Source organism: Piliocolobus tephrosceles, chromosome 8 (assembly GCF_002776525.5).
Source record: "Piliocolobus tephrosceles isolate RC106 chromosome 8, ASM277652v3, whole genome shotgun sequence".
NCBI classification, from domain to species: domain Eukaryota; kingdom Metazoa; phylum Chordata; class Mammalia; order Primates; family Cercopithecidae; genus Piliocolobus; species Piliocolobus tephrosceles.
The window spans coordinates 129186854-129210314 of record NC_045441.1 but is presented as its reverse complement, the minus strand read 5'-3'; the positions used below and the strand labels follow the sequence as shown (position 1 = coordinate 129210314).

Genomic DNA, 23461 nt, shown 5'->3' with positions numbered 1-23461 from the left:
GAATGTTGAATATTGGCCCCCACTCTCTTCTGGCTTATAGAGTTTCTTCCAAGAGATCTGCTGTTAGTCTGATGGGCTTCCCTTTGTGGTTAATCTGACCTTTCTCCCTAGCCGCTCTTAACTTTTTTCCTTCATTTCAACTTTGGAGAATCTGACAATTATGGGTCGTGGAGTTGTTCTTCTCAAGGAGTATCTTTGTGACATTCTCTGTATTTCCTGAGTTTGAATGTTGGTCTGCCTTGCTAGGTTGGGGAAGTTCTCCTGGATAATATCCTGAAGAGTGTTTTCCAACTTTGTTCCATTCTCTCCATCACTTTCAGGTACACCAATCAGATGTAGATTTAGTCTTTTTCACATAGTCCCATATTTTTTGGATGCTTTGTTAGTTTCTTTTTACTCTTTTTTCTCTAAACTTCTCTTTTCACCTTATTTCCTTCATTTGATCTTTAATCGCTGATACCCTTTCTTCCAGTTGATCACATTGGTTACTGAAGCTTGTGCATTTGTCACGTAGTTCTTGTGCCACGGTTTTCAGCTCTATCAGGTCATTTAAGGACTTCTCTACATTCGTTATTCTAGTTAGCCATTCATCTAATCTTTTTTCAAGGTTTTTAGCTTCTTTGCGATGGGTTTGAACATCCTCCTTTAGCTTTGAGAAGTTTAATCGTCTGAAGCCTTCTTCTCTCAACTTGTCAGAGAGTCATTCTCCGTCCAGCTTTCTTCCGTTGCTGGCGAGAAGCTGCATTCCTTTGGAGGGGGAGAGGTGCTTTGATTTTTAGAATTTTCAGCTTTTCTGCTCTGTTTTTTCCCCATCTTTGTGGTTTTACCTACCTTTGGTCTTTGATGATGGTGACGTACAGATGGTGTTTTGGTGTGGATGTCCTTTCTGTTTGTTAGTTTTCCTTCTAAGGGTCAGGTTCCTCAGCTGCAGGTCTGTTGGAGTTAGCTGGAGGTCCACTCCAGACGCTGTTTGCCTGGGTATCAGCAGTGGAAGCTGCAGAAGAGTGAATACTGCAGAACAGCAAATGTTGCTGCCTGATCGGTCCTCTGGAAGCTTTGTCTCAGAGGGGTACCCGGCTGTGTGAGGTGTCAGTCTGCCCCTACTGGGGGGTGCCTCCCAGTTAGGCTACTTGGGGGTCAGGGACCCACTTGAGGAGGCAGTCTGTCCGTTCTCAGATCTCAAACTCCGTGCTGGGAGAACCACTACTCTCTTCAAAGCTGTCAGACAGGAACATTTAAATCTGCAGAGGTTTCTGTTACCTTTCGTTTAGCTATGCCCTGTCCCCAGAGGTGGAGTCTATGGAGGCAGGCAGGCCTCCTTGAGCTGCGGTAGGCTCCACCCTGTTCGAGCTTCCTAGCCGCTTTGTTTACCTTCTCAAGCCTCAGCAGTGGTGGGCGTCCCTCCCACAGCCTTGCTGCCACCTTGCAGTTAGATCTCAGGCTGCTCTGCTAGCAATGAGGGAGGCCCCGTGGGCATGGGACCCTCTGAGCCAGGCACAGGATATAATCTCCTGGTGTGCTGTTTACTAAGACCCTTGGAAAAGTGCAGTATTAGGGTGGGAGTGATCTGATTTTTCAGGTGCTGTGTGTTATGGTTTCCCTTGGCTAGGAAAAGGCATTCCCTTACCTCTTGTGCTTCCCAGGTGAGGCGATGCCTCGCCCTGCTTCAGCTCTTGCTCGGTGGGCTGCACCCACTGTCCGACATGCACCAGTGAGATGAACCCAGTACCTTAGTTGGAAATGCAGAAATCACTCGTCTTTTGTGTCGCTCACACTGGGAGCTGTAGCCTGGAGCTGTTCCTATTTGGCCATCTTGGAACCGCCTCACACTACCTCTTACTTTCAATCTATTTGTCTTTGAATCCAAAATGTATCTTTTGAATGCAGCATATAGTTAGGTCATGTTTTCTATTTTTGTTGTTTGTTTTGGTCCATTATGCCCATCTCTATTTTTTAATTGGAAAGCTTAATCCATTTACATTTAATGTAATTACTAATAAGGTAGGATTTGTCTGCCATTTTTCTATTTTTTCTATGTCTTTTGTCTTTTTTTGTTTTTCAACTCCTCTAGTACTGCCTTCTTTTGTATTAAATAGATATTTGCCAGTGTGCCATTTAAATTATCTTATCATTTCTTTTTTTCTTTTCTTTCTTTTTTTTTTTTTTTTTATTGAGATGGAGTCTAACTCTGTTGCCCAGGCAGGAGTGCAGTGACACGATCTTGGCTCACTGTAACCTCCACCTCCTGGGTTCAAGCAATTCTCCTGCCTCAGCCTCCTGAGTAGTTGGGATTACAGGTGCCTGTCACCACACCTGGCTGATTGTTTTGTATTTTTAGTAGAGATGGATTTCACCATGTTGGCCAGGCTGCTCTCGAACTCCTGACCTCAGGTGATCCATCTGCCTCGGCCTCCCAAAATGCAGGGATTACAGGCGTGAGTCACCGTGCCTGGTCTCACTTATTTTATTGGTTATTGCTTGCACTAGGAATTACCAGCAACATCTTAATTTATAAAAATCCAGTTTTGATTAATACCAATTTAATTTCCACAGTATTTAAAAACTGTTTCTCTGTGGCTTCACTTTCCTTCCCCATTTCCTTCTGCCATTATTGTCACAAATTACATCTTCAAAACATTGTCCATCAACTTACATTTGTAATTACTGCATTATGTATTTGTCTTAAATCAGATGAGGGCGGTTACAAACAAAAAATACCTTTATACTGTCTTTTTCATTTACCTATGTAGTTACCTTTACTGGTGCTTTTCTTTCTTCATGAGAATTCCAGTTACTGTTTAGTGTCTTTTACTTTCAGCCCCAAAGACTCTCTTTAGTGTTTCTCCTTGCTAGCAACTAACAGCCTCAGCTTTTGTTTATCTGGCACATTATTTGAAATGTCCAATTTTCAACTAAAAATTATGTAACTTGGAAAGAAACTAGAAAGTAAAACCCATACAAAGGAAATAAGAGCAATCAATAAAAACTGTTCCTACGAAAACCCAGATGTTGAACTAATTTCTCCTTCATTTCTTTTCTTTTCTTTCTTTTTTTTATTTTTGAGATGAAGTCTCACTCTTGTCCTCCTGAGTAACTGGGATTAGAGGTGCCTGCCACCAGGCCCAGCTAATTTTTGTATTTTTGGTAGACACGGGTTTCACCATGTTGGCCAGACTGATCTCAAACTCCTGACCTCGTGATCTGCCCACCTCAGACTCCCAAAGTGCTGGTATTACAAGTGTGAGCTACCGCACTCGGCCTAACATTTTAAATTAAAAATTAACATTAGGCTGGGTGTGGTGGCTCACTGTAATCTCAGCACTTTAGGAATCTGAGGTGGGAGGACTGCTTGAGGCCAGCCTGGGCAACATATGAGACAGTGTCTCTACAAACAAATATAAAAATTATCTGGGCATGGTGGCACGTGCCTCTAGGCCCAGCTACTTGGGAAGCTAAGGCGAGAGGTTCGCTTGAGCCCAGAAGTTCCAGGTTGTAGTGAGCTATGATTATACCGTTATACTACAGCCTGGGTGACAGACCAAGACCTTGTCTCTAAAACAGTAACAACAAAAACAAAATTAACGTTTTATACAATGAAAACATTAAAATCACAATTAAAATCAAAGAGAAAACCCCTCATTCCATTTCTAATTAAATTCATTTTCGTTCGTCCATGTTACTATCTAGTCTTTATCCATACACTTTTTTTTATTTACATTTTTGTAGTAATACTACAGGTAAGATTTCCTTTTTTTTTTTTTTTTTTTTTTTTTAAAGATAGAGTCTCGCTCTGTTGCCCCCAGGCTGGAGTGCAGTGGCATGATCTCGGCTCACTGCAACCTCCGCCTCCCGGATTCAAGTGATTCTTATGCCTCGGCCTCCCAAATAGCTGGGATTACAGGCGCCCGCCACCACACCCGACTAATTTTTACATTTTTAGTAGAGACGGGGTTTCACCACGTTGGCCAGGCTGGTCTCAAACTACTGACCTCAGTGATCCACCTGCCTTGACCTCCCAAAGTGCTGGGATTACAGGCGTGAGCCACTGCGCCTGGCCTATAGTTAAGATTTTTATATTCATTTTTAGTGAATGTTATACCATAAGCACTCTCCCCCCATAATCCTTCTGCCTCTCATCTTTCCTTTTCCATTTTCCTAGTACCTCTTACTGCCTCCTCTCAACCACCCTTGTGTGTTTCTTCATCTTTCCCCGTGCTTATTCAAAAATGTCCTGTCACATACACACAGGCTTCTCTTTTTATTAGACTTTAAAAAAAAATTAATTCTTGATCATTCAACTTGATTATTTAGACATTTCTGTACAGACATCTTTTCTCATTTAACACCACATCATGGCTGTCTGTCCCTCTAGATCCGCACACGGAGATTTAACACATGCTTGGGAGGCCGAGACGGGCGGATCACGAGGTCAGGAGATCGAGACCATCCTGGCTAACATGGTGAAACCCCGTCTCTACTAAAAAAAATACAAAAAACTAGCCGGGCGAGGTGGCAGGCGCCTGTAGTCTCAGCTACTAGGGAGGCTGAGGCAGGAGAATGGCGTAAACCCGCGAGGCGGAACTTGCAGTGAGCTGAGATCCGGCCACTGCACTCCAGCCTGGGCGACAGAGCGAGACTCCGTCTCAAAAAAAAAAAAAAAACAGTCTTCATAATAGTCTTTAAAGATTAGCCACACTGTTCCCACTTAACCCTACCTCCCAGGTAGGGCTCCCCCAGTAACACTTTCACACATAACTTATTTACTGTTCCTTTTACTTCTGGAAGATTCCGAGAGGAAATGTCGCTGGGTCAAAGGTCACGTGCGTTTTCAATTTTAATAGCTATTCCTGGATTACTTCCCCAAAGGGTTCTAACAACTCGCATTGCTCTCAATACGTGTGAGAGGGTCCTTTGCTCTGACGGGTCTTCTAAAATACTTGTTCAATCGTTACTTATCAGGGGCTGGGAGTAACGGATTTTTTTCTTTTTCTTTTTTGAGAGGGAGTCTAGCTCTGTCGCCCAGGCTGGAGTGCAGTGGCGCGATCTCGGCTCACGGATTTGTTCTTTTAAAGAACATACCCTTTTATATTTAAATGAAGGAACTCATTGATGCACCGAGGCGAAAGGAACATTTAATTAAGGCCGTCTTACATTGCGGAGTGATCGCTTTTGTCACTTGTTCGAGGGGTGAGGGATCCCGTCAGTTGTCCCTGTTTCTGTGAGCCGTCTACCGAAGCCCTGGCTCGGCTTTAACCTGGCTTGGCTTTAACCGCTGAGCAGCTTTAACCGGCGGCGTCCAGCTGGCTCCGGCAGCGCTGCCGCCGCCCTCGAGGCTCCCTCTGACTGAAGGCGCTCGGAGCATCGCGAAATTAGGGGCTCCTGGTCCCTCAAACATCCAAGGAAGCCATTTTCAGGGCCTAGGGACTGGCCCCCGCGAGCCAGGCCGAACGCCCGAACTCACGAGCTCCTGAGCTCCCGTCGGGCGGCGGCCTCACAGCTGGGGGCCCTGAGGCGGAAGGCGCAGCCGCTCAGCTGCGGGCCGGGGGCGTGGCGAGGGCGCACAGGTTGTGTTTTTCGCCGGCCCGGGGCCGCTTTCGGTTTCGTTTCCCGCCGGCGCCTCCACCCTGCGAGAGCCGTCCGCCAGCCAGCGTCCGCCGCCGTCCGCGTCGCGCCACCCGCGGTCTGACGGGCGCAGGCACAGCGGCCATGGCCCAGGCCGGCGTCGTCGGTGAGGTGACCCAGGTGCTGTGCGCGGCCGGGGGCGCCCTGGAGCTGCCCGAGCTGCGGCGCCGCTTGCGGATGGGCCTGAGTGCCGACGCGCTGGAGCGGCTGCTGCGGCAGCGTGGCCGCTTCGTGGTGGCGGTGCGGGCGGGCGGCGCCGCGGCGGCCCAGGAGCGCGTGGTGCTGGCCGCGTCGCCGCTGCGCCTGTGCCGCGCGCACCAGGGCTCGAAGCCGGGCTGCGTGGGGCTCTGCGCGCAGCTGCACCTCTGCAAGTTCATGGTCTATGGCGCCTGCAAGTTTCTGAGAGCCGGGTAAGGCGCCGAGCCGGGAGTGACGGCGGGCGGAGGCCCCTCGCGCCCACAAGCACTTCCAGCCCGCTTGGGAGTCCTACTTGAAGTTTGAGCATACAATTAGATGGCTCTGCCCTGGCCTCGCCCCGTGATACACTAAAGGGAGCGTTTATTGAGCACCTGCTAAGTATCTGGCACAGTGCGAGGGACTCGGGGTCGAGTGGGGTCCTCTAGACGCCTGGGGAGAGAGAGTGATTTACATAGAGCGCGGTAGTGCCGGGTGTTCCCCACCCGGGTGTGGCCGTGTGGGGTAGGGAGGTAGGGAGGCCGTGGCCTAGGGGAGTCCACGACGCTGCGGGTCCCCCCTTGCCAGCTTTGAGAGCAGACAATGAAGGTTTTCTCTGCCCAGCAGCTGGAAGAGATCTTTAAACCACGTTCAACCCTATTTATCTGCTTACAAACTGGAAAATGCAAGCTCCCTGCCATCGCTCACATGTCCTGGGGCACTGGTCCCTGCCCGCTCGGTACCCTTCTGTGCCTGGAACACCCCCTCCCCCGCCCCAGCCTGGGTATTTCTGGGAGCCTGAGCATGTCTGGGAGCCTTTGCCTGGAGTGCCCTTCCTGCTCTTGGTTGGCCCTGTTGGTTAATCCTTCAGGCCTGAATCTAAAGATCACATCCCATTTGAGGGCTTTTCCTCCCCTTACTCTTGGTCACAGGGAACTGTTTGTTTTCCTCATGGCACCCACCTGCCAATAGAATGGAAACTCCCTGAGGGCAGAGGCCCTAGCTGTCTCCCCAGCACTTAGCGTTCATGTTTTGTGCATAGCACGTGGTCAGTGGGATGTGTGGAAGGGATTGCTGAGGTTTATGTATAAGAATTTGGGCCTCACCCTGAAGGTGATGGGGTGGGTAAAATGGCAGGAGAGAGCAACCATCAGGTTTGCATTTTAGGAAGTCTTAGGTAGTGGTGTGAGTGCCAATTTAAGGGAGGATGTTGTGGGGAACCACTGGGAAGCTAGTCATGTAGGATAATTCCTTTCTCCCCTGCTCCCTCCTTCTTGCTGGCTCCCTGGTGTGTGTGTGTGTGTGTGTCTGTCTGTCTTAATAGAGTAGATATTTCTTGCTCATGTCAGGCCCAGCAGTGAGCATGGGGTGGGGGGCCTTGATCCATACAGTCATTCAGGGATCCAGGCTGACTGACCTCCGCTCTGTGCCCCTCAGCGCATGGCTCTTGAGGCCAGCCTAGGTATCCAGTTCTAGGGGGCTGATTGAAAAGAGAGTTGCATGGGAGGTTTTTGTGGGCCAGGTCTAGAAGTGGTGGATTTCCTTTCACCCACATCCCGTTGACCAGAAGCTGTCTCCTGACCCTGTCTAGATGCAGGGTGGCTGGGAAATGTAGTCTCTAGGAAGCAGCTGTCTGGAAGTATCCAGATTAGAACTTTGCAAGGGCTGTGTGTGTGAGAAATTTGGGAGAGGTGGGTTGGTGACGGTGTGGTGAGAGGATATCAGAGAGGTGATGACTCTTCAGTCTCTATTCCTACTATGGCATGGGTGTTGTTCACTGAGAGAGCAAGAGAGGGTTTTAGTTTGGAAGCATGCCCATGAGGCAGCTGTTCAGGTCAGAAGCTTGGTAGGAAGGTCAGGGCTCCAGTGCGCTGGGCTGGTTTGGGAAATACTGGGTGGTGTGTGTTGTGGCCACAGCCCCAGGAGTGGATTAGATCTGAGGTAGAGTCTGAGGCCTGAAAAGAGGCCGAGGGTGGAACTCTGGGGAAATCAGCCTTCAGGGATGAGGCAGTCCAGGGGAGGGCAGGGAACAACAGCCCACGAGGAAGAAGGCACACAGCAAATAGTGGCTGGATGGAGCCACTCTTGGGGGTAACTGCTGGATCTGTTTAATGTTCATATTTGGTAAAATAAGGATGGCAGCCCTGTTCTTAAGCTAGTTACCAAAATGTGGCTTCAGGTCTGACTTGTCTCAGAAATCTGGAGTGTGATACTTACTGGCTCAGAGGACCTTGAGTTTTCTTCATTCTTCAGTTTTTTCTTTTCCTTGTGGTTTACACAGGTGAATTTCTTGAACCTTCCATTTCTGACTCACTTTAGGGAGAGTAGGTGTGGTTGGCTGCACTTCTCTGCTTCCCCTGTGACTCTGCTTGTCTTCCTGAACTGCAGGGTCAGTTCTTTTAGAAAAAGGTCATCAGTCCTGCTGCAGAGCTGGTACGGAGTCCTGGGTCCCTGGCTCTTGGTCCTCTGCTCAGGGGGCAGTGAGCCTGGTGGTCTAGGGCACAGTCCCAAGATCCAGCCCACCTTGTTTCAATCTGGGCACTGCTCCTTGCTAGCTGGTGGCTTTGGGCAAGTGACTTTACCTCCAGGTCTCAGTTCCCTCATCTGCAAAGTGGAGTTAATGATATTACTCCCCTCACAGGCTGGTTGAGGACTGAATGAGTTAACTCATAAAACATTTTGGCAATCCCCGATACTTGGCAGTTGCTCAATAAATTTTAGTAGTCGTTATCATTGTCATCATCAGTCATCATTACACTTATTAGATATATTTGGCTCTGGCAGCACCAAATTGTTTGCCTCTCTTCTGGAATGTTCTTCCTTTCTCCTCTTGCTGTCTCCTCCTCACCCTTTAAGTATTCCACTCAGACTTTATGCCATCCAGCATGCTCCCCTGATTTCTTCCCCAGTTCTCTCCCAGCCCAGACTGGCTCAGGTGCCCTTCCGCTCTGCGCTGACGGATTCTGACCACAGCTGACATTGCACTTGCCACTCCATATCAGAGTCCCTTCTATGTCTGTCACCTCCACTAGATGAGGGAAAGAGAGCAGGCAAGGATGACTTCTGGGTTTTTGGTCTGTGCAGTAGGAGAGGAAAGTTGCCTTTTACTGAGCTGGGGGATTCTGTAAAAGGTGCAGGTTTGGGGTGGATCGGGGTTTAGCATTCTCCTGAGATGTGACATAGGAGGCATGGCAGTGCCAGAGTCAAACAAATGCTTTTGGCCTGACTCTTCTGGGCCCTGGTGACTCAGATAGTCATTTAAAGGTTTATCTTTGGGTTCTCAGGGCATGGTGCCAGTGTCTGACTCACCCTGGTGCTTATCAGATACTTGTGGATGGAAAGAATGGAGGAAGAGAGCAAAAAAAAAGAACTGGGTTCAGGGCTGTGTGTGTGTGTGTTTATACGCCTGCATGCATGCACGTATGTAACCTGTAATGATAAGATGCCGTGCTTGTTGATTCAGCCTGTGATTAACTGCTTACCAACTGACTGCTGTGTAGTAACTCCCCTTTGTCATTCTCATCAGATGCTTGCTCAGAGGTGCTGTCCTGGGCCTTAGACCTTGCAAGGCCCCATCTCCTCCTTGGTAAATTGTTGTTGTCGTATAGACATGCTGGTTTTTCTTTTTCTTTTCTTTTCTTTCTTTCTTTTTCTTTTTTTTTTGAGACAGAGTCTCGCTCCTGTTGCCCAGGCTAGAGTGCAATGGCGTGATCTTGGCTCACCACAGCCTCCACCTCCTGGGTTCAAGCGATTCTCCTGCCTTAGCCTCCTGAGTAGCTGGGATTACAGGCATGCACCACCTCACCCAGCTAATTTTATATTTTTAGTAGAGACAGGGTTTCTCCATATTGGTCAGGCTGCTCGTCTTGAACTCCCGACCTCAAGTGATCCGCCCACCTCAGCCTCCCAGAGCGCTGGGATTAGAGGTGTGAGCTACCGTGTCCAGCCTACATGCTGGTCTGGTGCTTATAAACACTATCAGGAAGTGTTCCTGAAAAATTGTCATGAAGACTGATTTTAGCAGCTTTCAGTTTGCCAGCACTGCCATAACAAAGTCCTAGGAGGCTTAAACAACAGAAATCGATTTTCTCACAGTTCTTGAGGCTAGAAGTCTGAGATCAAGGTGGCAGGGTTGATTTCTTCTGAGGCCCCTCTCCTTGGCTTGTAGATGGCCACCTTCTCACCATGTCCTCACATGGTCTTCTCTCTGTGTGTGTCTGTGCCCCAGTCTCTTATTATAAGGACAGTAGTCATGTGGGATTGGGGCTCACCCTGTTGACCTCTTTTTAACTTAATTACCTCTTTAAATACCTGATTTCCAAATAGAGCCATATCCTGAGGTCCTGGGAGTTAGGACGCCAACATAGGAATTTTGAGGAGACTCATTCAACATATAACACCAGCTCTGCTTCTTTGCAGGAAGAACTGTAGGAATAGTCACAGCTTGACAACTGAACACAACCTGAGTGTGCTGAGAACTCATGGCGTTGACCACCTGAGCTATAACGAGCTATGCCAACTGTTGTTTCAGAACGACCCCTGGCTTTTGCCAGAAGTGAGTGCCAGGGGAAGTCTGGGTTTCACAGCTCCCTGGGGATGTTCCTGTATCTTGAGAAATGTAATGACTGTGAGTGGAATGGGTGGGCCCTTAGTGGTCTCTGGTCTGGTTCCCACATGCAGAAATTTGGGATGTGGAGCAGAAGGAGCAGTTGATTGAAGTTCAAGGGTCGGCTTTACCAACAACCCAGTTCCACAAACATATGTGCCAGATGCCATGGATAGCTGTGTGATTAGGGCTGATACTTTAACTTCTCTGAGCCTCTCAGTGTGCTCCACTGAGAAATGAAAGGGTGGTATTTGGCCTTCTCTAAGATGCTTTAAGCCCTCAGAGCCTCTTTGACTTTGAATTGTAGAATAGAGAACTCAGAGAAAACTGGGGCCTGGGGAAGGGAGAATTGATGAGTCAGTGGGGGAAGAGTATAGGTAGATTGTAGCAGTCCTTAGGATGTAGCCATTTGATGTGCATCGTCTCATGTGAAAGGAGCAGCTGTAGTCACTTTGAAGTTCTTAGATTTTCCCAGTGGAGGGGCTGCTTCTGTGCAGTCTCCTTTCCACTTGGTTCCCATTTTAGCCAAGGGCATTTGTTAGCAGCCATCATCTAGAGTGAGGGATGTTATAGCTGTGTTCTGTGTGGATGATGGAATCACAGCTTGTGAAGCCCCTTTCTCTCTAGTGGACTGGCCACTGGGGAGGTGGTGTCGTGTGAGACCTTCCTGAACTGGTGGTTTTTTTCCTGTCTGTCAACAGATTTGCCAGCATTACAACAAAGGAGATGGACCCCATGGCTCTTGTGCCTTTCAAAAACAGTGCATCAAGCTCCATATCTGCCAGTATTTTTTACAGGGGGAATGCAAGTTTGGCACAAGCTGTAAGAGATCCCATGATTTCTCTAATTCTGAGAATCTGGAAAAATTGGAGAAGTTGGGTATGAGCTCAGACCTGGTGAGCAGGCTGCCTTCCATTTATAGAAATGCACATGACATCAAGAATCAGAGCTCTGCGCCCAGCAGAGTGCCTCCTCCTTTTGTCCCACAGGGGACTTCTGGTAAGGCTGGTGGGAAGGTAAGGCTGGTGGGGAGCATGGGAGGTCCTGGACTGGGGGCTCCTGGATTCTAGCTAGCCATTACACGGAGTGTGTGACTTTGGGCAAGTCTGGTGCTGCCTTTAGTAAAATGGAGTTGATGATGCTTTCCTAACAAGGCAAGGGGTGCAGGGGTGAAATCATAGACATGATCAAGCAAGCCATCCTAGACAAATGTGAATTGTTATTGATAGTGAGTGAATTCTGAATAGGCCTAGTCTGCACTGAAATGGGAGACTTGGCTCCTCCCCCTGTGCAGTCACCCCTCTCTCCACCCCCACGAGAGCATGTCCTTCAGGAAGGAACCCAAAGTAAGGAATGCTGTGCTGACAGCTCTGGGGAGCGTCCCTTGTGTTGTATTCTGATTTTACAAAATGAGTGAAAGAAGCATACCTTAATTATGGCATTGGCTGTATTCCTGCCATGAATAAGTAGAGTTTTTGAGTCATTGTAAATTTGTAAATTTGTCTGCTTTGTTCCCTGTTCATCTCCAGCACCTAGACAGTGCCTGGCCCACAGTAGGTACTCTGATGTTTGTTGAATGAATGAATGTGCTAGGATGCTTATTTTTTAAAAAAAACACTGTCAGGTTTAGTGACAGGCAAATTTCGAGCAGAAATTTTTATTTAATAAGCATTTCTTGAGTACCTGTTGTTGGGCAGCTGAATAATGTGGTCTGTCAGGGAGATTATGATACACTGGCATCCGTTGGATTTCACAGTATCAGCTGTTGGCTGGCCGTTCTGTTATCCACTCTTTCATTCAGCACCTTTGTGTGCTTGCCACATGCTGGGCACTGTCTTGGGCGCTGGTTATTCCTTGGCGAAGCTGAGACATTCCTCCCCTCAGAGCAGAATCCAACCTGCTCAGTTAGCTGTAGTGGTGGCTACAGTTTTAACAGAGTGCTTCCTAGAATGTCAGTTGCATGCCAGGACTGCCTGCAAACAAATGCACCACTCTAAGTGTACTTGACTTTTATATTTAAAAGTTGTCCATTGTATTTGTTTTTTCTTTACATTGTCTTCAGTTATGTTTTGTTGATTTCTTTCAGTTGTAGGAAGCCTAGAAGTAGACAGGTTTTGTATTAAATAGATCTTTAAGAGTATCTTAAAGCCTTGAATACAGTTGGATTACAGCCTTGCCAGAGAGGGAGGAGGGATCCGCTGCCCAGTGATACCAGCTTCAAGGGCAGTCACCATCGTGGGGAGAGAGGGAGATGACCTCCGGGGTCCCATAGACCTGGATTTCGAGTGAAATATCTCAGGGGCTTATAAAAAGAAAAGGGAAGATGAATAACAAAATGACAAGTGACACTAAATAGGGATTACAAATTAATTTTATGTGTTCATTTGGGGGTAGCTGGGTGAGAGTAAATGTCGTAGGTAAAGACTCATTGGCATGGTGCTAGTAAAGATAAACTAGAAAGGATTTATGTGCCCTTTTTATATTTAGATCCTGATAATTAACCTAAAATTTATTAAAGGGGCTTCATTTTGAAATGTGGACTTTGTATTTATTACTCTTTTTTTGGTATTAGTACCCAGTTCTGCTAGTTCATTAATGAATATTTGCTATATAGCCTTAAATCTAGTTTATAAAAAGTAGCCCTCTGTTTGCCCTCAGGGGTCATCAACCTTAGGCATAGAAGGAATTGTAAGATGCCTCAACATGTAAGACGGTGGTTCTCCCCTTATTACAAAAGTGTCCCAAGCCCCACCCCTGGAGGTTCTGATTAAATCTGGGGTGAAGTCAGTCTATTGCAGAATCAGGCACTTGTGTTTTTAAATGGGTCTTCTAGTGAATTGGGTGGACAGCGAGAGTTGAGAAAGGAGTCCCTTCATGGAGTCCTGGATCTGGCAAGCAGCTGTGTGGCCTCAGGCTGCCAGCCTGTCACTAAAAAGTAGAGGACCCACCTGTGTAGGAGCACTTTCACCCCAAACATGATAGGGCTTTGTGAGCTTGCCTTGCCCACTTTTGTGCAGAGAGCTGAATGAATCCTCTTTAACTCTCCTTCGTACCCCATGTCAGAAGCTGACATATGTTTGTGGTGTTTCTTTGCAGAAAGAAAAGACAGTTCAGGTTCTGTGTCCCCAAACACTCTTAGCCAGGAGGAGGGTGATCAGATCTGTCTGTACCATATCCGGAAAAGTTGTAGCTTTCAAGGTAAGTTGGAGGAGGCTCCTTCATCCCCCTTGTGGGAGGGGTAACTGCTTGTTATTCCCAGAGCTGTGCTCTGAAGTCACCCCCTACCAAACCTCTACCCCATCCAGAGAGGGTCAGGGCTTGGCACTTTGGCAAAACCAATTCTGAAGGTATTTTGTTGGGGAGTTGAAGATGGTAGCAGTTCTTTGAGTTTTTAGAAATTAAATGTGGATCATTTTTGGGAACATAACTGGTTCATGCACCAAATGAGTGTCAAGTATTGAGACTTGGTCAGCTTAGCATGAAGTCACAGACCTGCACAGGACAGGGAACTGCTCAGCCTGGTGGGAACAAAGATAAGGGTAATGATAGGCTGAGAGCTCCCTTCGAAACTGGAAAGGACTTCACTGTGAAGGAAACACTTGTGTTAGCTCTTGGAGCGTGAGTAGTTGTTTAAATTGGGGGTTTCTTCTGTATTGATCCAGTGAGCAATCCAGTGATCTCTCTTTTATCAGAAGCAGCAATTCTGGTGTGCATGTGTGTGTCTGTATTTTCACTAAACCTTTGTTTTCTTCTTAAATGCTGTCCTGGGCTTTGACTGAAGAAAGGTTTGTTCTCAAATTTGGTGACTCCCCTTGACAACCACCAAAACTTCTTGGTTCATTTTCAGTTTTTAAAAACTCCCTAAGCAATTCATGAATAGTTTCACTCTGTAAAACAGTTCAGTAATACAGAGTGAAGCCTGAAGTTCTCCATCATCTTTGCCAAAAGATAAACACTTCTGTGTGGTTGTGATATTTGTTTTACCTATTTTTAAGCAGATAGGAGCATGTGATAATGTTATTATTCAACCTGCATCTTAACATTGTATTTTGGAGATTTTTTTCCATGCCAGTATGTGAAAGTCCACCTCATTTTAAAAACAAGTGTGTAGTATTTGAATATAATGATGTTCCATTGAGCATTCAAGTACATATATGTGAGTATTTCCATAGATAGATTCTGGGGAATGGAATGATAGATCAAAGAACATGAGCTCTATATATACATATATATGTGTATTCTGAAAGCAATATTATTGAGCTGTAGTTTACACAAGATAAAGTGTACCCATTTTAAATGTATAGTTCTGAGTTTTGCTAAGTATATATGCTCATGTAACCATCTCTACCATCAAGATATAGAACCCCCTCCGAAGACATTGTTTTGTGCCCCTTTATAATTAATCCTCACCCCCTAGTTTGTCACCCCCAGGAAATCCCTGATCTACTTTTTGTCACTATAGATTAGATTTGCCTTTTCTAGAATTTCACATAAATGGAATCATACAGTGTATTATCTTGTGCCTCGCTTCTCTCAATAGCATGTTTTTGAGATTCAGTCATGCTGGCGTATGGATCATTTGTTTCTTTTTGTTGCGCAGTAGTATTCCATTGCATGATTGAATACAATTTGTGTATCTGTTCATATGTTGATGAACATTTGGGTTGTTGCCAGTTTTTGGCTTTTACAAATACAACATATATGTTTCCATTTCTCTTGGGTAAAGACCTAGACATAGTTACTGGGTTATGTCATGTGATTGACTTTGTAAGAAACTGCCAAACTGTCTTCCAAAATAGATAATGATATTTTATGTTCCCACCAGCAACGTATGACAGTTTCAGTTATTGTATATTCTTGCTAACACTTGGCATTGTCTTCTAAATTTTAGCCATTCTAATCAGTGAGTGATGATGTTTCATGGTTTTAATTTGCATTTGCCTGATCATTAATGATGTTTAACTTTTATTTACATGTACTTTTGGGGCATTTGTATATTTTCTGTGAAGTATCTACTCAAATCTTTTGCCTATTTTTTATGTAACAGCTTTACACACACACAGACACACACATACACACACACACGGTCTTCAGAAAGTTCATGGAAAATGCATATTATGAAAAAATTAAGGATGGAGTTCAAAACTTTTGCACCAAAATAAATTCATACTAACTTGTAATAACATATCTGAACAGGATCTAGTTTGAGGCACTAAGAAGGATAAGACATCAATTTGGAAAGAGCCCCTATCAAAGCAACATCAGTTTTGCTGTAGTTGAAGCAAGAACAAATATCAAATTTATGGTGACTCTTGGGTGGCAGAATGACGAAATCATTGATGCTTTGCAAAAAAGTTTATGAGGACAATGTCCCAAAGAAATCAGTTTATAAATGAGTAAGTCACTTTAAGAAGGGATGAGAGAATGTTAAAGATGGAGCTATCCACATCAATTTGTGAGGAAAAAATTAATGTTGTTTGTTCCTTAATTGAAGACCAGTGATTAACAGCACAGATAGTAGCTGACACCAGACATCTTGATTAGTTCAGTTTATACAATCTGCCAGAAAAATTAAAAATTAAATTTGAGCAAACTTTCCACTCTATGAGTGCGAAAACCATTCTGCCTGGATCAGCACAGACAAGAGCAGAACTTTTTTGAATGGAAATTTTAAACAAGTGGGATCAACATCCTGAAGCATTTCTTTGAAGAGTTGTAACAGGAGATTGGAACATGGCTTTACCAGTAGGATCCTGAAGACAAAGCAATGGATCCTAAAAGGGAAAAGTGGCCCAGTCACAGCAGGAGCAGAAGTCACAGCAACAGTTTTTTGGGTGGCTCAAGACATTTTGCTTGTTGGCTTTCTAGAGGGCCAAAGAGCAATAACATCTGCTTATCATGAGAGTGTTTTGAGAAAGCCAAAGCTTTAGCAGAAAAATGCCGGGAGAGCTTCACCAGAGGGTCCTTCTCCACCACCACAAGGCTCCTGTTCATTCCTCATTAATCAAGGGCAATTTTGCAAGAGTTTCAATGGGAAATCTATAGGCATCCACCTTACAGTCCTGATTTGGCTGTTTCGGACTTCTTTTTGTTTTCTAATCTTAAAAAATCTTTAGGCCGGACATGGTGGCTCATGCCTATAATCTCAGCACTTCAAGAGGCCGAGGCAGGTGGATCACTTGAGATCAGGAGTTCGAGACCAGCCTGGCCAACATGGTGAAACCCCATCTCTACTAAAAATACAAAAATTAGCCAGGCCTGGTGCCACATACCTGTAATCCCAGCTACTTGGGAGGATGAGACAGGAGAGTTACTTGAACCCGGGAGGTGGAGATTGTAGTGAGCCGAGACCATGCCACTGCACTCTAGCCTGGGCAACAAGAGCGAAACTCTGTCTAAAAAAAAAAATCTTTAAAGGGCACCCTTTTTTTTTTTTTTTTTTCAGTTAATAATGTAAAAAAAAAAAAACGACTGGATTGACATGGTTACATTCCTGGGACCCTCAGTTCTTTATGGGTGGATGAAATGGCTGGTATCATCTTTTACAAAAGTGTCCTGAACTTGATGGAACTTATCTTGAGAAATAAAGTTTATATTTTTTATCTTTTAATTCCATTTTCCATGAACTTTTTGAAGTCCACTTATATATGTAATATTAACACAGAATTGGGCAGCCATCATCATAGGCAATATGAAAACATTTTCAACACCCTCAAAGTAACCCCGTTTTCATTAGCAGTCAGCCACCATTCTTCCCTCCCTCCAGCTCCTAATGACTACAGATGAAGGTTCCGTCTCTATAGATATGCTTGAATATTTCATATAAATGGAATCATACAGTATTGGTCTTTTGTGACTGTTATACCCATTTTTATTGGGTTGTTTGATGTCTTATTATTGAGTTGTGTTTTGTATGTGATTTATACTGAAGTATATCCTCTCAGTCTTTCATGTTTACTTCCTTTATAGTGTATTTTGAGGAACAGGTATTTTAATAGTGATGTCCAGATAATATATTTTTTTCTTTCATGGTTTGTGTTTTTTGTGTCCTAAAAATATTTGCCTATTCTAAGCCTACGAAATGTTTTCTTTTATGGTTTTTTCCTAGAAGTTTCAGAGGCTAGGCTTTTAGGTTGAAGTCTAGCTGTGAATGCTTGTTCTTTTAACTCTGATCATTCTCTCCTTAGGTATCGCTGCTTCTGTGTGAGTTGCTGCCTCTCTTCGAATTAGTTTCCTTCATGTGTTGAGTGATTCTTGGTTGTCTTGTCACGTTGGTGCTTGAGAATCCCGTATGCCTGTTGGTTGATTTCCATGGGGCTGATTTGCATTCCAGGCCCTCATTCTAGTGATGGTTGGGAAGAGGCAGAAGGTTCTGCTTGGTGAAATGGGAGGCTGGCATGCAGCCTAGGACTGGGATGGAGGCTTTGGTGGCCATCTCATTTGCTTTTCTCTCGCTGTAACTCTTACGTTCACACTTAGTTTAACTAGGAAGTGCACAGCAAGCTTCCTTCATGCAAGCAAGTTAGGGCAAGGGAGTGCCTGTGCCAGGGGCTCCCATTGTTCTCATTGGGATTGGCCTGGGTATCTTTCTTGCTCCTGGCTTCATCAGACTCTGAATCTGTGATGACCCCAGATATTTTCTACTTCTGTGGTGTGTTCTGCATATTTTGTCTGCATTTTTCTCTCTTCTTTTTCTATCTATTTGATTCTCATTGCTCCATAGTTCTAGCAATTCTTGAATAATTCTGATCTTTTGATGGTATTTTTTATTGTTTTCCAGTGCTTTTGGATTTATTCTTCTCTCTGGCCTGTTATTTCAAGGACTATAGGGAGGAATTGCTGGGGTGGATACAGTATTTTGTCTGCCAAATTGATTTGATTTCTATGACTCACCTCCTAGAAAGCCCCTGGAATGCCTAAGTGAGGTAGGGAACTTTAGAAGTAGGGAAAAGAAGTTGAGAAAGGGGACAGGAAGACCAGGACAAGGGAAGGGACCTTATGTCTCTACCGCTGTGCTGGGACTAGGCTCTCACCAGCTGCTGTGGCTGCAGTGCCTTACGTGGTGCCTTCTGTCCTGGGCACCTTCCACCTGTGAACAGTGTGGTCTGTAGCTCAACTTTGATTCAGAATGGAAGCCTCAGGCCTGCTGTTTGATTGTAGTGCCTTCCCCTGGCCCCCATGTCCTTCCCGAGGAAGCATCAGCCTGGAGGGCGCTATGGAGCGCACCTTCCCCAGAATGTGCCTGCTTGCAGGGAGAGCCTGTATCAGGCTGTCCATAGTACACCTGTGCCTGGGGTTTGTAGTTAAAGCATTTGAATACTGGGATGCCCTGGGGAGACCTTCTGCTCTCAACGCTGATCATTTCCTCTAGTGCCTTTCAGGGAGGGGACAGGAACTCGGTCATGACCTTGGACCATATCTATTTTTGTCTCTCCTGGCCCAGCCCCTTAATTATCTGTTGTATACACACCTGGTTGAGAGAGTCCAAGAGGTTCCCTGACCTAGTGAGATGTCCATGTTCAAACTGGACAAGTTAGTCCCGGGTGTGGCTGTGTCCAGCCTTGTTGAACTTAGAGGAGTTTCCTTGCTTAGGTGTCTCCACCTTGTTCCCTCAGTCCTCTCAGCCTGGCATTCTCTTCTGCCCTGTCTGCTTGGCCCAATACCTGGTCTGTGACAAGCCCAGGCACCCTCCCACCCTCCTCCGTGGTGCTTCCCCCACCATGGTGCTTTTGCAGAGCCTGGGAAAGAAGTGGCATTGAGATGTGCCTGAAAGAATGCACACGATTTTAGAAAATTTTAATTTTTTTCGAGTATCAAATTAGCTAGTTTCATTATTATTTTGAAATACAAATTAAAAATGTACAAAGGACACTCAGTAAGAAATAAGTCCCCCTCACACCAGTTTTCTCCAGAACTCAAGTCCCCTCCAAGAAACAGCTACAATTATCCATTCCTTGAATATCCTCCCATCGAGACTTTATACATGTACAAGGGTATGTGTCTGTTCAGTTTCCTTATTACACATGCACACGAGCATGGCTTTCTACCTTTTTCACTTAATTAGATGTGTAATTTTTGGAATGTGTTATATCTTCTTGTGGTTCAAAGTTCAAAACATGCCAAAATGACAGAAGTCTTTGCTCATAACTTTGTCTCCAGCTACCAACTTCCCTCTGCAAGAAATAATTTGTGCATGTGTGTGTTTAGTGAGAATATCCCTAATCATATTTTTTTTTCTATTTTTTACCCAAATAGAGGCATTCTGTACCTTGTTCTCTATCTTTCTGCCTTAGAGCAGATATCTTGGAGGTAGCCAGCTGCATGTCACAGTACAAAGAACATCTCATTCTTTTTCTCTCCTTTCTCCCTGTCCTCTCCTGACGCTCCTCTGGGTGGATGTAGCTGAACCTCACATAGGCTGTTGACAGGTAGGGAGGGGCTGTGGGTGGCGTTCCAGGTGGTGGCAGGCACCAGCAAAGGCAGGACAGGCAGCGTGTACTTGGAGTGATGGGAGAAGTGAGTATCTGGCTGCCCAGGAGGAACATGGGGTTGGTGAGGGGAGTAGCTCACTGGAACCCATAGGTCTGGGCCATTGTGTGGATGTTGGTGGGAGTGTGTCAAGGAAGGAGTGAGCATGTTGTTAGCCAGAAGCAGCAAGAAGCCTGTAACCATGCTGCTGACCTCCCTTCAGTTGCACGTATTGGGTTGGGATGGATTTCTGGTAGAGATGAATCTGGCTCCATCTTTGCTGTGATCTCTGCCCATCCACCTGCCACGTGGAGAGTGATATTGAGGAGTCAGACTGCCCCCTGCAGTGATGAGACCTTTGACTTTCCCATGATCAGCTTCTTACTCTCATTAAATAAAATTCATAGATGATATAAACCATCAACATACATATTTCTAAAAAATTGCTAGGTGTGGTGGCTCAGGCTTGTAATCCCAATACTTAGGGAGGCCAAGATGGGTGGATCACTTGAGGCCAGAAGTTCGAGACTAGCCTGGCCAACATGGTGAAACCTTGTCTCTACAAAAAATACAAAAATTAGCTGTGTGGTGGTGCACACCTGTAATCCCAGTTACTCAGGAGGCTGAGATGGGAGGATCACCTGAGCCTGGGAGGTTGCGGCTGCAATGAGCCGTGATTGTGCCACTGCACCCCAGCCTGGGTGACAGAGTGAGACCCTGTCTCAAAAATAAAAAAAATAAAAATATAGTAAGGTCCTGTTAAAAAGTGAGGCATAAAGAAGGAAGATGTATGTCTTAGTCCATTTTCTGTTGCTTATAACAGAATACCTGAAACTGGATAGTTTATAAAGAAAAGGAATTTATGTCTTACCTTTATGGAGGCTGAGAAATCCAGGGTCAAGGGCCTGTATCTGAGGAGTGCCTTCTTGCTAGTGGGGACTGCAGAGTCCTGAGGTGCTGCAGGGCATCACATGGCAAGGGGGCTGACCATGCTAGCTCAGGTCTTGCTTCCTCTTATAAAGCCAGCAGTTCCACTCTCATGATAACCCATACACCCATTAATCCATTCATCTATGACCCAGTCACCTCTTAAAGGCCTTACTGCTCAATACTATCACATTGGCGATTAAGTTGTAACGTGAGTTTTAGAAGGGACATTACTATTACATACATCATAGTAATGTATATAATGTATATAATAAAATACAAAAAGAGTTTCCATATCTAAATGCTCAGACACGCCTGCACTGAAAAAACAGACTCCACCACACATTTTCAGAATGTTCCCAGGTCAGCGGGCAGCATCACACCTGTTGACAACCACAAGGCTAGGGCGTGCTGTGTATCGCCAAGCTATCTTACTCCTTTATGTTTTTATTTCAGATAAGTGCCATAGAGTTCATTTCCATTTGCCGTATCGATGGCAATTCTTGGATAGAGGCAAATGGAAGGATTTGGACAAAATGGAACTTATCGAAGAGGCATATTGCAATCCCAAAATAGAAAGGTAGGAAATATGTCTCTTATCTGTGTTTTGTGCCTGGGCTTCTGTGTGCGGTGAAGGAAGTTCAGCTTAAACAGCAGTGTTTAGTTTTGATAACCCTTGCGCGCATGTGTGGCTGTCAAACACGCTCTCTCCCTCTCTCTGAGCAGCCTAGTCTGGAGGTAGAAGCTGGGCTGGAATTGGAAGTCAGCGTTTGTACTGGCAGTTTAGTGGCTTTGTTCTCCCACCTCCCTCTCCTTTCAGACAGGAGCAATGGGGAAAGGGGAAGATGCTACCAAGGCAAGTGTTAAGTTCTCAATTATTTGGTGCTGGGATTGATCATGTACATCTATACTCATTATTACAGAAAAGGGAGAGGTGATTATTTCTGTTTGTGAAATTTTAGCCTTTGGCCTATACAGCCATACCGCTGAACTGCTGTTTATGGTTTAATCTTTAACTTTTTTTTCCCCAAGCATGTCCTAGTATTTTCCCTCAGTCAATTCAGAGTAAACGGGATTCCTGGATAGGCTTCTTTTCAGATACTTAACATATTTTGCATTGAACTTGCTGAAATATGTTGCCAAGAAGAGAATTTGAGCCTACTTTTTGAATGTATAAAATAAATTTCCACTTATAGAGTGCAATTATGTGCAAATTGCTATTGGTAAAGTATGTGAAACCAATTATTCCTGTTAGGAGGATTAAACGGCTCACATACCACCGCAGGCTTTCTTTTTGAGGCAAAGTTTACACACAGCGAAGAACCCAAATATTAAGCATACGGTTCATTGAGTTTTGACAAATGCATACGCTTGTGTAGCCAGCATTCTGATTGAGATACGGATCGTTTTCCTCACCCCATCTCCTTCTAGTCAGTGCCCACTCCCATCATTCACCACTGTTCTGACCTCTGTCACCATAGATCTCTGTCTTGCCTGTTCTTGAACCTCATATAAATAGAACCGCACGGTATGTACTGTTGTGTCTGGCCTTTTTCACTCAAATTCTCTACCCTCCAAATGGGCAGACTGCAAAGTCAGACACTTCCTGGCAGAGGAAGCACAAATGCCCAATTACATGTGGATCTGGATTTATTTCTGCTACTCATTATAATTGTCACTGTGACCTGCTTTTTGTATATTTCTTTTCTCTTTCTGATCTTCTCTTAGATTTGTTTTCCTCATTTGGTTTTCTGCCTTTACTAGTTTGGATGTTATAGACTGAATTTTTATTTTTTCAGTGGCTGCCCTGGAAATCTAAACAGACTCTTTATGTTAACAGACTTTTAGCTGAGCTGAAGCCAATCAGTGCCTTTTATCATTCTGTCAAACAATGAAAGAACCTTGGAATGAAATTCTGACTAGTTTCATTCAAACTTATTTACTAATTATGTAAATTTGGCCAGATTACTTAATCTCATTTTACCTTAGTTTTACTATATGTTAAGTATACAAAATAATAGTTTCTACATCATAAGGTTATTTTGAGAATTAAATGAGTTAATATACATAAAACACTCAGAACAGTGTCAGGCACATAAGTTGTGGGTCGAGCACAGCAGCTCACACCTGTTATCCCAGTGCTTTGGGAGGCTGAAGTGGGAGGATTGTTAGAGGCTAGGAATATACGACTAGCTTGGGCAACGTAAAGAGACCCTGTCTCTACAAAATTTTTTTTAAAAAATTGACTGAGCCTGGTGGCGCATGTCTGTAGTCCCAGCTACTCAGGAAGCTGCAGAGGGAGCACCATTTGAGCCCAGGAGTTTGAGGCTGCAGTGAGCTATGATTGCATCACGACACTGCAGTCTGGGTGACAGAGCTAGATCTTGTCTCTATTAAAAAAAAAAAAAAATGGGCCGGGCGCGGTGGCTCAAGCCTGTAATCCCAGCACTTTGGGAGGCCGAGGCGGGTGGATCGTGAGGTCAGGAAATCGAGACCATCCTGGCTAACACGGTGAAACCCCGTCTCTACTAAAAAATACAAAAAACTAGCCGGGCAACGTGGCGGGCGCCTGTAGTCCCAGCTACTCGGGAGGCTGAGGCAGGAGAATGGCGTAAACCCCGGGAGGCGGAGCTTGCAGTGAGCTGAGATCCGGCCACTGCACTC

General features: G+C 45.2%; 1 protein-coding gene and 1 long non-coding RNA gene across 3 annotated transcripts in view; one reads left to right on the top strand and one right to left on the bottom strand.

The window, feature by feature from the left end:
* Positions 1-5343, bottom strand: part of LOC111521451 — a 23183-nt gene extending 17840 nt beyond the window's left edge. Inside the window, exon 1 of the long non-coding RNA XR_002724961.2 lies at positions 5152-5343. This is a non-coding gene — a long non-coding RNA (uncharacterized LOC111521451). The remainder of the gene's footprint in view (positions 1-5151) is intronic.
* PARP12 (poly(ADP-ribose) polymerase family member 12) overlaps positions 4850-23461 on the top strand; it is a 39904-nt gene continuing 21292 nt past the window's right edge. The window contains exons 1-5 of one of the 2 annotated variants that reach the window (XM_023184854.3): positions 4850-6032; positions 10216-10351; positions 11104-11401; positions 13499-13600; positions 21254-21377. In XM_023184854.3, coding sequence (XP_023040622.1) covers positions 5707-6032; positions 10216-10351; positions 11104-11401; positions 13499-13600; positions 21254-21377 — 986 coding nt within the window. In that variant the 5' untranslated portion in view covers positions 4850-5706. The remainder of the gene's footprint in view (positions 6033-10215; positions 10352-11103; positions 11402-13498; positions 13601-21253; positions 21378-23461) is intronic. The other variant, XM_023184853.3, reaches the window with a different exon arrangement.